This window comes from Hippoglossus hippoglossus, chromosome 17 (assembly GCF_009819705.1).
Source record: "Hippoglossus hippoglossus isolate fHipHip1 chromosome 17, fHipHip1.pri, whole genome shotgun sequence".
In the NCBI taxonomy this organism is placed as follows: domain Eukaryota; kingdom Metazoa; phylum Chordata; class Actinopteri; order Pleuronectiformes; family Pleuronectidae; genus Hippoglossus; species Hippoglossus hippoglossus.
The window spans coordinates 21,042,770-21,054,763 of record NC_047167.1 but is presented as its reverse complement, the minus strand read 5'-3'; the positions used below and the strand labels follow the sequence as shown (position 1 = coordinate 21,054,763).

The window sequence follows — 11,994 nt, the reverse complement described above, 5'->3', positions numbered from 1 at the left end:
TCAACGCTGTTTCCTGAAGAGCCTCCATCCAAATATTTCAATACGGGAGACAAGCAAGGCCCCATCTCAATACTACTTATTTCTTATGTTTGCACTCGTTTATTTAAGTTTATAAAGTAGTTGTTACGTGGTGGAGATTAACTATGTTCTGAACACACACAATTTTAAGGAAAGGAAAGGAAAGTTTGCAATGTGTGTATGTGGGTCAACGCTGGTTTTGGTGTGTTCTCATGCCCTAATAAGGACGATGGCCCTTCTTTCTAAACCTCAACATGTTCCACTGAGTGTGTGTGTATGTGCGATATATATGATATCTCACCTCACATGAGATCAGGATGTGGTGGTTGTGTGTGTGTGTGTGTGTGTGTGTGTGTGTGTGTGTGTGTGTGTGTGTGTGTGTGTGTGTGTGTGTGTGTGTGTGTGTGTGTCGGGGTCAGTCAGTGCTTTTGGCTCATTGTAGCGCTGGTGTTGGTGGTCTTACCTCCGTTTCATTCATCCTTAGAAACTCTCCTTTCTCTCCCTTTCCAGCCTTTTAGTTTGCCCTCCATCCCGTCTCCTGCATATTTATTTGCTGTTTTGCTCGCTGCACTTCCTGCCCTGGTCTTGGTCCCTCAGTGGCGATAACAACTGACACAAACACAAACACACACACACACACACATACAGGGTCACAGAGAGTTTAGAAGTCTGCTGTCATTTCAGATCCATCACAAATTCGTGAAGTTGGTATTTGTTCTGGAATCTATCTGTGTTTCCGTTTATTCATTCATTGTGTTAATCGTATTCATCCGCCTTTCAGTGGCTGCGCTGCTACAGCTCAACAGATGAGCCACAATCATTTGTAAAACATCAATAAACGAATAATAGCCCATGAATTAATACTTTAAGAAATGATTTCCGTTCTACTTCTTTGCAGATGATCACCAAGTATCTGATCAAATAAATGTGACGCATTTTACCTCCTTCTTCCTCTCCTGGATTTCTTATAAATATAAATAATAAAGGAGGAAAGTCTCTACTTCAAAGCTCAGGACAAGTTTTGTTGATGCAGGATTCACTTGTGCAAGTTAGAACCTCGGCCAGCAAGGGGCAGCAGATGATCACTTCTTATTTGCAGGAGGATGTAGCAAAGGTGTGTGTGTGTGTGTGTGTGTGTGTGTGTGTGTGTGTGTGTGTGTGTGTGTGTGTGTGTGTGTGTGTGTGTGTGTGTGTGAGTGTGTGAGTGTGTGTGTGTGTGTGTACTAAAACTTCCCAGAAATCCTCCTTGAAAGAGCCTCCGTCCGTTCACCTGATAAACAGATGAGCAAATTATGGGCTCAGATCAGAAGAGATAACAACACATGACTGCATGAAATCAAATGCACATGAAGACGTGACTGAGAGCAGCTCTGGCAGCTCGGTGCTGACACAACGTGACACCATCACTCGCTGGTCACACGGTTTACTGAGAAACCACGAAGGCCACAGAAAGGAAAACACTGGAATGGTTCTGTTTTACAGGCGTCATTGCTGATATATCAACCCCATTAACAACTGACCAGTTCAAACCAGACACAGACTGAAGACACCCGGAAGCAGCGATGTAACATCAGGGAGTCATGACTGGTGATGCAATGACCTGAAGGGTGATCCGTTAATTCAAAATCAACACCCAAAAATAATAATACTGAACTAAATGATCAGATTCAGCAGAAAGAAAGCTACGTCATAATTTCACACCTCGAACCGTCAGGGATGGATCTTATTCTTCACAGCAGCATCACTACTGGAGAACGACCTGCAGCACATCTGGACACACTGGGTCCCTAGAGAGACGGATAATTATAACTATTTGTATTTTCAAACATTACACACTGTGAACTTGTTTTTTGTACAGTATGTATTTCTGAGAAAAACTGGAAAGGATTGTATTAATAAACGTTTCCGACTCAAATTTCTTGAACGTCATATACTGACTAATTTAGAATGAATAACCTGACGAGTGGAGATTACAACCAGCAGGTGGCAGTGAATGAAAGGGTTTTCATTCTCTGGGAACGGTGGCATCAACTTTCATTAAAAGTAGATCCAATAATTGACAGGATGTGGATTCAATGTGGATCTGAGATAAAATAACAGACTAACCAATCACTCCATGAAGCCATGAGATTTAAAAACCAATGCATATTATAGGTTTAAAGACGACTTAGTTTGTTTCCTCGACAATAAGATGAAGTTACTGTTACTTACACTAGTTCCCATGTAATGAATACTCACAACAACACAATGAAACAGATCCAGAGCAGAAGGTGAGGAAAAAGTTTTGAGGCTTTAGAAAGTATAATATTGTGAGGCAGTGACATTATGTAATATCTCCAGAGTCATTGTGTAGCTTGATACTGACGAAGGAGGAACTTAAGATACTCTTTATATTTAGTTTTTAATATTTAGTCTTTAGTTGCCACATGTCAACTTTTTTACAGTATTTTGTATATTTCAGATATTTTATTCTGTGTATTCTTAAGCATTGTCTTGTATTGTATGAAAGATACATTTCCATTAGTACCTGCATTAGACAATAAAGTTTTGAATCTTGATAAATGAACAATAACCCTACAGAAGATGTATGTATGTAAATATAAATCAATCAATCACATTTTATTTGTATAGCCCATATTCACCAATCATACTTTGTCTCAGAGGGTTTAACAAGGTGCGACATCGTCTGTCCTTCAACAAGAGTAAAGAAGAACTACCTAAAGAATCTGTATAAAACAGGGGAGAAGGAAGTGTAGAGCTCGTGTGAGGGATCCTCTCCCAGGACGGACACAAGTCAGACAGATGCTGTGAAACCTAACTAGTGTCTGCTCCCGGTTTGCAAAGTAAACATTCCTGCTTCAGTTTAACAGCCCTGAGAACTGTCAGACTACAAATCAGCTGTTACATAAACCCTGAGTAACCAGAACAGTGGCCGCTCTGTGCTGCCTCCACAGCAGGTATGAGGCACACACACACACACACACACACACACACACACACACACACACACACACACACACACACACACACACACACACACACACACACACACACACACACACACACACACACAGAGAGAGAGAGAGAGAGAGAGAGAGAGAGAGAGAGAGAGAGAGAGAAACATAGCATACATGAATACACACAAGTATGCATGCATGCCTGTACACAGACACACAGAAGTAATACACATACACATTAAAGCCTTTCGTGCACATTTCTCTTTGCTTCTCTTTTTTTTTTATTATCACATCTTGCCAATCATCCCAGTCAATCATCCCAGTAAAGTTAATTGTTGATTCCAGGATAAAAATGATTCCTTGAGATATTAATTAACTTTTTGACTTCAAAGCTCCAACGGCCAGAGCTCCATGAATTAAACTGTGAACACCCCGACCAGATGTTTATAACTACGTACATGTTAGTGGGAGATTTAAAAATAATTAAATTAAATTATAAATGAATTTAATGCATTTTCTGAGAGCAGAACCTCCCTCAGTTCAGTCTGTCTCTCTCTCGCTCTCCTCTAGTTCCACCCTTCAGTCCAAAATGTCAACACACACATTTCATGAGCCCTTGAAACCTTGTAGTGAAGTCCTGCCCTCTCCTGCCACCCCCCCCCCCCCCCCCCCCCCTCCCCCCTCAGACCAGAGAGGAACAGATTCAGCGAAAACCTAAACAATCAGCAGTTGAATGTGGAAGTTCATTCTTGGAAATGCAGTAAGCGTCAGAGGATCTGAAACGTATTCGCCAAACCATGGTAGTGAAGTGTTTATTTTGTTTTAAATTTGTATTATGGGGGATTTCTGGTATGCTGCCACACACACACACACACACACACACACACACACACACACACACACGCCTGCAAATATTGTCTGTGTGCAGATAATTAAAAACCAGGTGTCTAGATCTACATCTGGTTTCTATCTACTGTCGTGTTCTTTTATCCCGAGGTATGAGAAGAGTCGGTCTTGGTTTGGTTAAAAAAGTATTTATTTAGAAGCAATGAAAAGCTACAACATAGCTATGGGCACTGAACGTACAGCCCCGTACAGCACGGGGTAGTCTAGAGTCGCCCCGAACGGACGGCGGGTGCAATATTTATAATAGTAGGTAGAACTTCATTGGTCAATAATGAGGGGGAGTCACTGTGGCTAGTGCACAGGCATGGTCCCAGCCCCTTGGCACTGGAATCCGCCAATGATGAGGAGCCGCTCCCAGTTTCGCCCCTCCTCTGACCGTTGCTGGGCAAATCTTCACATTTCTAACAGTTTGGTTTGGTGTTTTAAAACACGGCTTGTGAGTCTTCAGTATGGCATGCACATTTTCTAGACAAAACAACGCCTTTCCTATCTGTCCTTCAGACCCTAGTGGCAGCTGCTTGAATTCTTTCTAAGGGTAGGTCACAGTTTCTTAAGAAAACAGTGCATTCATGTATGTGTGATGTTTGAATAAAGCTAATGGAGTTTAGGCTGTAATATAGTAAGTTAGGTATGAGAACAAGTTAAAGTACAGTGTATTGTATGCCACAGATGTACAGTCTCCACAACAGGCTTTATCAGACAGGTGCGAGACTGAACTGCGATGTGACGCACACACACACACATACACTAACCAACTTCAAGATTAAAACCAGCCAGCAACGGCTACTAAAAGTCACTATGTGAAGGCCACACATTCTCCCACATATTCAGCCCAAACTGCCCCTGCCCCCCCCCCCCCCCCCACCCCTGTCTAACCTACTGCATTTGTTTAGAGTTCAGTTTCATTGCCATCTTCACAGACACACACACAAGGAAAAACATAGATTTTAGTCTTAACAATACAACCTTAAATTATGTTGCTGTTTTCCTGTTGCATGTGTGTGTGTGTGTGTGTGTGTGTGTGTGTGTGTGTGTGTGTGTGTGTGTGTGTGTGTGTGTGTGTATTGGGGGGTTTCCACTCAAATGTTTAATGAATCTTAATCAATCGTGACAGTTTTCATATTGAGTTGATTATTATTTTGGAAAAAGTGCAAACTCAGTGAACGAAACAGATGTTTGTTTGTTTGATTTGAACTGATTTAGTTTCATTGTTCTCGTGCAGGATTATTGCATCAGAACCAAACTCGACACGTCCACGTTGTGTGCGCTTCTATATCTGTGCGTTCAGGTACTGTCGGACATTTCCTACAGCTAATACTCATTAATGGTCAAAGACTAAATAAGGAAAATAAATAAAAACTAAACTAAAGTACTACTTTAAAGATTATAGTAGGACATAATAGCACAAGAATGCAGCTTAAATGCATACTTAAACAGTATAAAAGTATTTTCTATTTCTTAATAATAATACAGGACGGAGAATAAAACTATAGAGAATTAAATCTATCTACAGTAAAAATAAATGTATATTTATGAAGAAGATTATAAGATAAGATAATCCTTTATAAGTCCCACAAATATGTGCTGTGTTGCAGCAGCAAAGAGGACAGTAAAAAATACCCATCAAGTATAAATATAAATGGAAAAGTACAAATATATACAGTGTAAACAGAATATACACCGTTAGCCATTGCATTACACAGAAATGAATATTGCAGTGATGTGAAATAAGAATATAAAGTGTCGCCTATTCGTAGTTATTCAGGATCAGCGCCTAATAGAAATAACAATGGAAAGAATAGAGAGAATAAATGAAGTAAGTTACACAAGACAGGAAACGAAGTTGCATTCCAAGTAATACTCGTTTTATTCTATCATTTTCCTAGTAGATGTCCTCTATGTGGAAATTTAAAAAAACGCATCCTGAGTTATGAAAAACTCCCTCATTTCCACATCAATTCCACTTATTTATGAGGAAGCTCGTGAACGCATCATAGTTCGCTGAAACCACGAGCGTGTCGGAAACGCACGAGCCACGCCTGCGCCGCTGCCAATGGGCGCCGTGACGCCCCGGAGGTGGTCATTGGCGCGTGGGGGGATATATGGATCGCAAACCGGGCACCAGTTCCATCATTAGACCCGGGTAAAGAGTCAGTTTAACACGGATCAACCGGCGCACTCCATCAGCATCACGCTTCCATCTTCCTCATGTCCGAGTCTGTCTGCGGGTGAGTTAGAATTTGATTTACTATAATAACTTTACTTAAAAGAAAAGGTGTCTGGTCCTGTTGCATTTAATCATTTAATCACATTTCTACATTTGCTACGTGTGCGTCCCGGATTCCTCAGCAGGTCCCTTTTGGCGCGTTTCGAACCGGAAACATCACGTGTACTCGGTTCTCTCTGGTGAACCCTGTGTTGTAAATGTCTCCTTCACGTCACGTCACATTATTAAACTGTTCACTGAAAGAAGCGCGCTCCCGCCTCGTCACGATGGCGCGGAAGAGGAACAGTTTAATCGTAACGTTAACGGTAATAAAAGAGCGCGCAGCACCGAACCCCGGGTCCCTCCCCTAGTGGGCACCAAACGCGCCCCAGCATCATTTCTCCTCTCCAGCCCCCACCCCCAACCACACACACAGACACACACACACACACACACAGCTCTGCAGACCCTGAGTCATCACCACGTTAGTCTGAGGGGTCGGTTACTTACTAGTTTATTACTTTGATCTTTATAAAGGAGGAGGACAGAAAGAAGTCAGACACCAGATCAGGATGCTCCTTAATCCAGTTTCTTCAGTTTGGTTCTTAATGTTCACTTCATGTTCTTCTGCACTTAGTTAAAAATTACACACACACACACACACACACACACACACACACACACACACACACAATGTGTGAGTGTGAGTCTGTGAGTGTGTGTGTTTGAGAAAATACTTATCATGAAGGTGTGTTGCGGTTCCCTGCTTGATGTGAACGTTACGCACTGCACTACAATAGAACCAGTCGTAGCTCAACACCAGTAAAGATTACTCAATACCAGTAAAGATTTTCATTCCAGTTCAGTATTAACTGGACAGGATATGCCCGCCTCCTGAATTCCACCTGTTGAATCACATATTCCTCCTTGTCACGTGCTGGTTATTAACCTGTGGATGCAGAGAGGTCAAATGAGGACATCATTTTTTTACACTTCATCTTAAACAGAGCTTTTTGTCTCTTAAAATGACTTTTATCCTGGTGTGTAATATAATATATGATATAATATAATCCAGGAATTAAATATGACTTCATGAGTTCATCCCACTGACCTTTGTTTTCCTGCCTGTCTCAGGGACAGCTATGAGGAGTGCAGGGCCACAGCGGATTGGCTCATGTCCAAGACACAAGTGCGGCCGACCGTGGGAATCGTGTGCGGCTCAGGGATGGGGGGGCTGGCCAAGTTGCTGAAGGACCCGCAGGTCTTCAAGTACAGCGACATTCCCAACTTCCCACAGAGCACAGGTAAACAACACCCTGTCTGGGAAAACACAGCTGTTAATCTGTGTGTGTGTGTGTTGTCTAACAGTGTGAGTGTGTGTGTGTGTGTGTTGCAGTGCATGGTCATGCTGGACAGCTGGTGTTTGGAACACTGAAAGGGAAACCATGTGTTTGCATGCAGGGCAGATTCCACCTGTACGAGGGCTACCCCATCCAGAAGGTGAGTTTAAAATCTGCACCGGTCGATAAAGTCCAAACCTGGTGTGTCGACTACACAACTACACAACACGTGTCCTCGAGTCTGCACCAAATCTGTCCTGTGTGTGTGAACGGGGCAACATGATGTGTAGGGAAGATGGAGTTGAACAAGACGATGCACTCATAAGAGCAGGTCTCAGATGACTTGTTAGCAGCGTGTGATGAAAGCAAACACATACAGACAAGTCTATGAAGACGTTTTCGGGCATGTCTGAACAACGAGCAGCTGATGAACTGTCCCTGCTGCTGAAAACATCTCAAACTGACTTTTCAAAAACTCAGACGCAGACGTTTGTCTTTCAGGTTTGCGAAGCATTGTGCACAAACTTCCTCGTGCACAGTTATCAGTCGGGAGACTACTTTGTTTCTCCGTTGTTCCCATGAGAAGTGAAACCAGAGCTCTGTGGAGAAACAGATTTCCAAACGTTATCTGCAGAGACACAGCTGCTCAGAGGTTCTCATGGAAGTCTCAGAGTTTTCTGGCAGATTCCCCCGAAAACACAAACTTTCTCAAAACCTGAACAAATAAAAATCGATCTGCTCGGCGAGAAGCAAGTGAGAGGTTGTTCATGTGTTTGTGTGTCTATGTTGATCATGACTCAGTTATCAGAGTCTGAAATATCAGCAGCTTGTTTTCATTTCATTCCTGTTCAGTGAAAAAGAACTGAAAACAGCCTGAGGCTGTAAACACGGAAATGATCTTCCTGCCTCAAATGTTCTCGTGTCAGTGGAAGTATTTAGTTTGGTACGATTAAAAAACAGAAATGTTCCCTCCAGAAATGTTTTGTCCATTTTGGCTCTGTTTTAAAGTGGTGGTGTGTTCCCCTGGATCGCGAGACTTTCAGCATTAAAATACAGTGAAGTTCGATACCACTGATTTCCTCTCCAATCCGTAAAACCAAGGGTGTTATCGCCGATACCAAAACAAAAGCTAACGTTACACACTCGCTAACTAACCCCAGAACCTCTTTCCTCCTCTTCCTCTTTATTCAGCCGCTTGCATTACACACCAGGTAATATCTCTTCCTCATTGCGTAGTGACTCTCCACCACAAAAATACAAATTTACCCCAAATTAATGAAGAGTTCAAATGTTGATCGTAGAACAGAAATGTTTGAGATCTGAAGTATCGATATTTGACCATCGATCCACACCCCAATACTAAGATGCTACATTGACATCTACCTGCCGCTCTCCAGATCACTCTGCCCACGCGCGTGTTCAAGCTGATGGGCGTGCAGACGATGATCCTGACCAACGCGGCCGGAGGCCTCAACCAGGACTACAAGGTGGGAGACATCATGATCCTCAAGGACCACATCAACCTGCCGGGATTCGCCGGAGTCAACCCTCTGGCCGGACCCAACGACGACAGGTGGGCGGAGGGATAAACGCAGGGGGGGGAGGGTTTTATGACGGCACATAATCTTTAAAGCTGCTTGTGGCTGATGTTTGACGGTTAAATGATCAGAGAAACGAGTATGTTCTGTATAATTTGGCTTTGGACCAAACTTCTCACTGAAACAGAGACTCCTCAGTGTTTCAGGACGCCAAAGAAAACATCATTTTCTTATGATTAATAAATTCTGCCTGAAGGTTTCATCTGCTCAAGAAAAGAAAAAAAACACTCTCATTTGAATTTCCCCTCTGGAGATAAAACCAAGTCTTATTTTTCTTACAATTTCAAGCAAACAATGGCTTCACTGTGCAAAGCCCCCCCCCCCTTCATCTGGTGAAATATGTGCCTTTTTGAAGGCTCCTACTCTGAACTGACGCATCTGATGCTGGCGTCAACAAGAGTGTCTGTTGTTCACAGAGGCGGCGGCACAGAGACACTTTGACACACTGACAAGAATCCTCAGAGAATCAGAACAGAACTGATTCATTTCTACAGACAAATCTACCTGAGGCTGCAGAGTAAATTTACTACAGACTGTTTGTGAAGATGGATGCGTGGCAGCTCCCCTGAAGTTAAACCAAACCGACAGCGTGAGGAAGTGGAGACCAACTTTAATGACATTCTGTGGAATTTACAGCGTGAAGGATGAAGAGCAGACGGTGATTCACACACATCAGGGGTATGACAGAGCTCCTCGTACTCAGTGGTCATGAGTGCTGTCGTCTGCCCTGCGTCAAAACACGCTCCCCCTCTTCATGTGTAGTGTTGTGAAATTTGTCTTTTCACCCAACTTGTGTCATACTTTCCGTACCACTGCTGTGTAGATGATGACAGTTGTACTTCAACAACCATCTTCCTCCCCGCAGGTTTGGCGTTCGCTTCCCCTGCATGTCTGACGCCTACGACCGCGAGCTGCGGCAGCTGGCACACGATGTGGCAGCGGAGCTGGGTTACAACGACTTCCTGAAGGAGGGAGTGTACTGCGGCCTCGGAGGCCCATCCTTCGAGACCATCGCCGAGTGCCGCATGCTGCTCACTCTGGGCGCCGACGCTGTGGGTGAGTCGGTAAATCTCTCAGACAAACACAGATGAATGCTCAGTGACATCAATCATTCTCAGGCCTCTTAACACTGATCTTTCCCCTTAAACTAACCCTTTAACCTTAAGTAGCCCTTTAAGCCAACAATAAAAAAATCCTCCTCATTCAGTACAGTTATAGGTCATGGAGTAATAACACAAGCTCACGTGCACACAAACGCACACAAATGACTAAAACAGAAGGAAGCGAGTCACAGGACGTGTCATTCAAAAAGAATGTGGACGAAGACCCACCCCCCCACCCGGCCTCTGTGTGGGTTGGGTCCAGACAAGAAGAGAGATGATTGGTTAGAGTATCAGGCTAAGCCAATCAGAAGTAAGGGTTTGGTCCTTGCCCTCCTAAATATCCTAATACTTTACATTTAACAAAGTCTTTTCACAAACTCATTCACAAAGTATTAATAGTATTTAAAGTAATAGTAATATTACTTTATCACTAGTAAGCTCACTTCTTACACCCTAGTGTCAGATTATAAAGCTACTACCATAGTTAATGAGTAAATAACGAGGTCATGTGTCATTTGTACCAATTTATGTAATTTTATATTTTACTGCTAATATGTCTGTGTATTGTGACACAGTAGAAAGTCCCGACAGTCAGTTATCCAGTGATCTATTATAATAAAGAGATGAAATGGGATGGGAAACACTTGTTTTTGGCAAATCCAGGTAATTCATACGTCATTGCACTGATTCAATAATGATTTCATGCTATTCCTGCCATGGTTTATGATACTTTGATTCCTATAATGTCCTTAAACACTCTCTCCGTCTTCTCTCTGCAGGGATGAGCACCGTTCACGAGGTCATCGCCGCCCGCCACGCCGGGATACGCTGCTTCGCCCTGTCGCTGATCAGTAACCGGTCGGTGATGGACTACGACAGCCAGAAGAGGACCAACCACGAAGAGGTGCTGGAGACGGGCAGGCAGAGGGCCGAGCACCTGGAGAAGCTGGTGACCACCATCGTGGCTCGGCTGGAGCAGCACAACAACAACAGCTGCTGAGCCTGCGACTGGCACCACGGTGCCTGGTCCCAGATCAGCTCGCCTGCTTCATCTTACCATCTTTGTTAGAACGCTGCAAAATCTCTGCTTCAAACCTGCCGAGCTTCATTAACGACTTTATTAGCAAAACCTACTTTTAGAACAGTTTCCACTCACTGCATCAGGTCTTAAGATCATGAACCCTGCTCCTCTTTTTTAAATACATTCCTCCATTTGTTATTCATTGATCATTTTTAGGTGTTTCGGGTCTTTTGCAGACAGATCCTAACTTAGTCCTTCTGAGACATAGTAGTGCACTGTGTTCAGTCAATCGTAGTGTTTCAATGAAACATGGGATTTCTAACTTTACAATGTCAAATATGTATTGGTTCAGGTCCTTTACATTCCCTGGCATGTTAATAACCACCATCGAGAAAACTGTAATATTCCAATTCGGATTTAAACAAACCAACTCATCGCTGCATTGCTTCATCATTCCTTCTACTGTAAAGAAGATGTAAAGTTTTATAAGATATTTAAACAAAATGTAGTTAAGTATGTGTTTTTATTTGTTTTGATAATATATCTTGTGTTTGATGGACATTTAGTTGAAGAAAGGGAGGATGTCCTGCACGGTGAAAGTTACCAAAGTGTGTAGATTGGATTCAAACCTGCACTTCTAATCACTGTTAACCAACAGCCTGCTTGTGCTTTCTCTTAGAGGTACTAATTTCTCTTAGAGGTACTAATCTGAAGACTGTAGACACTGGGAATCTACTTTTTCTAAATAAAAAAGACTCAGCAAAGAAAACAGTGTTGTCTTTGTGAGCTACGTTCATAAGGGAAAGGTCATGGTGTGTTTTTAGCTGTGGGATGTACGAGACCCA

The 11,994-nt window shown here is 42.9% G+C and overlaps 1 protein-coding gene across 1 annotated transcript; it reads left to right on the top strand.

Moving 5' to 3' along the window:
* The first annotated feature begins 5,885 nt into the window (after nucleotides 1-5,885).
* LOC117778448 (purine nucleoside phosphorylase-like) lies at nucleotides 5,886-11,994 on the top strand. Its single transcript, XM_034614003.1, has 6 exons — nucleotides 5,886-6,109; nucleotides 7,222-7,391; nucleotides 7,484-7,587; nucleotides 8,825-9,000; nucleotides 9,891-10,081; nucleotides 10,908-11,994. The coding sequence occupies exons 1-6, from the start codon at nucleotides 6,090-6,092 to the stop codon at nucleotides 11,126-11,128; spliced, it is 882 nt and encodes a 293-aa protein (XP_034469894.1). The 5' UTR covers nucleotides 5,886-6,089; the 3' UTR covers nucleotides 11,129-11,994.

Excerpts from the sequence above, each read along its gene's own strand:
- LOC117778448 (XM_034614003.1), top strand. The coding sequence starts at position 6,090 with ATGTCCGAGTCTGTCTGCGG. Across the intron at positions 9,001-9,890 it reads GCCGGACCCAACGACGACAG|GTTTGGCGTTCGCTTCCCCT; the intron begins GTGGGCGGAGGG and ends TCCTCCCCGCAG. Across the intron at positions 10,082-10,907 it reads TCTGGGCGCCGACGCTGTGG|GGATGAGCACCGTTCACGAG; the intron begins GTGAGTCGGTAA and ends TTCTCTCTGCAG.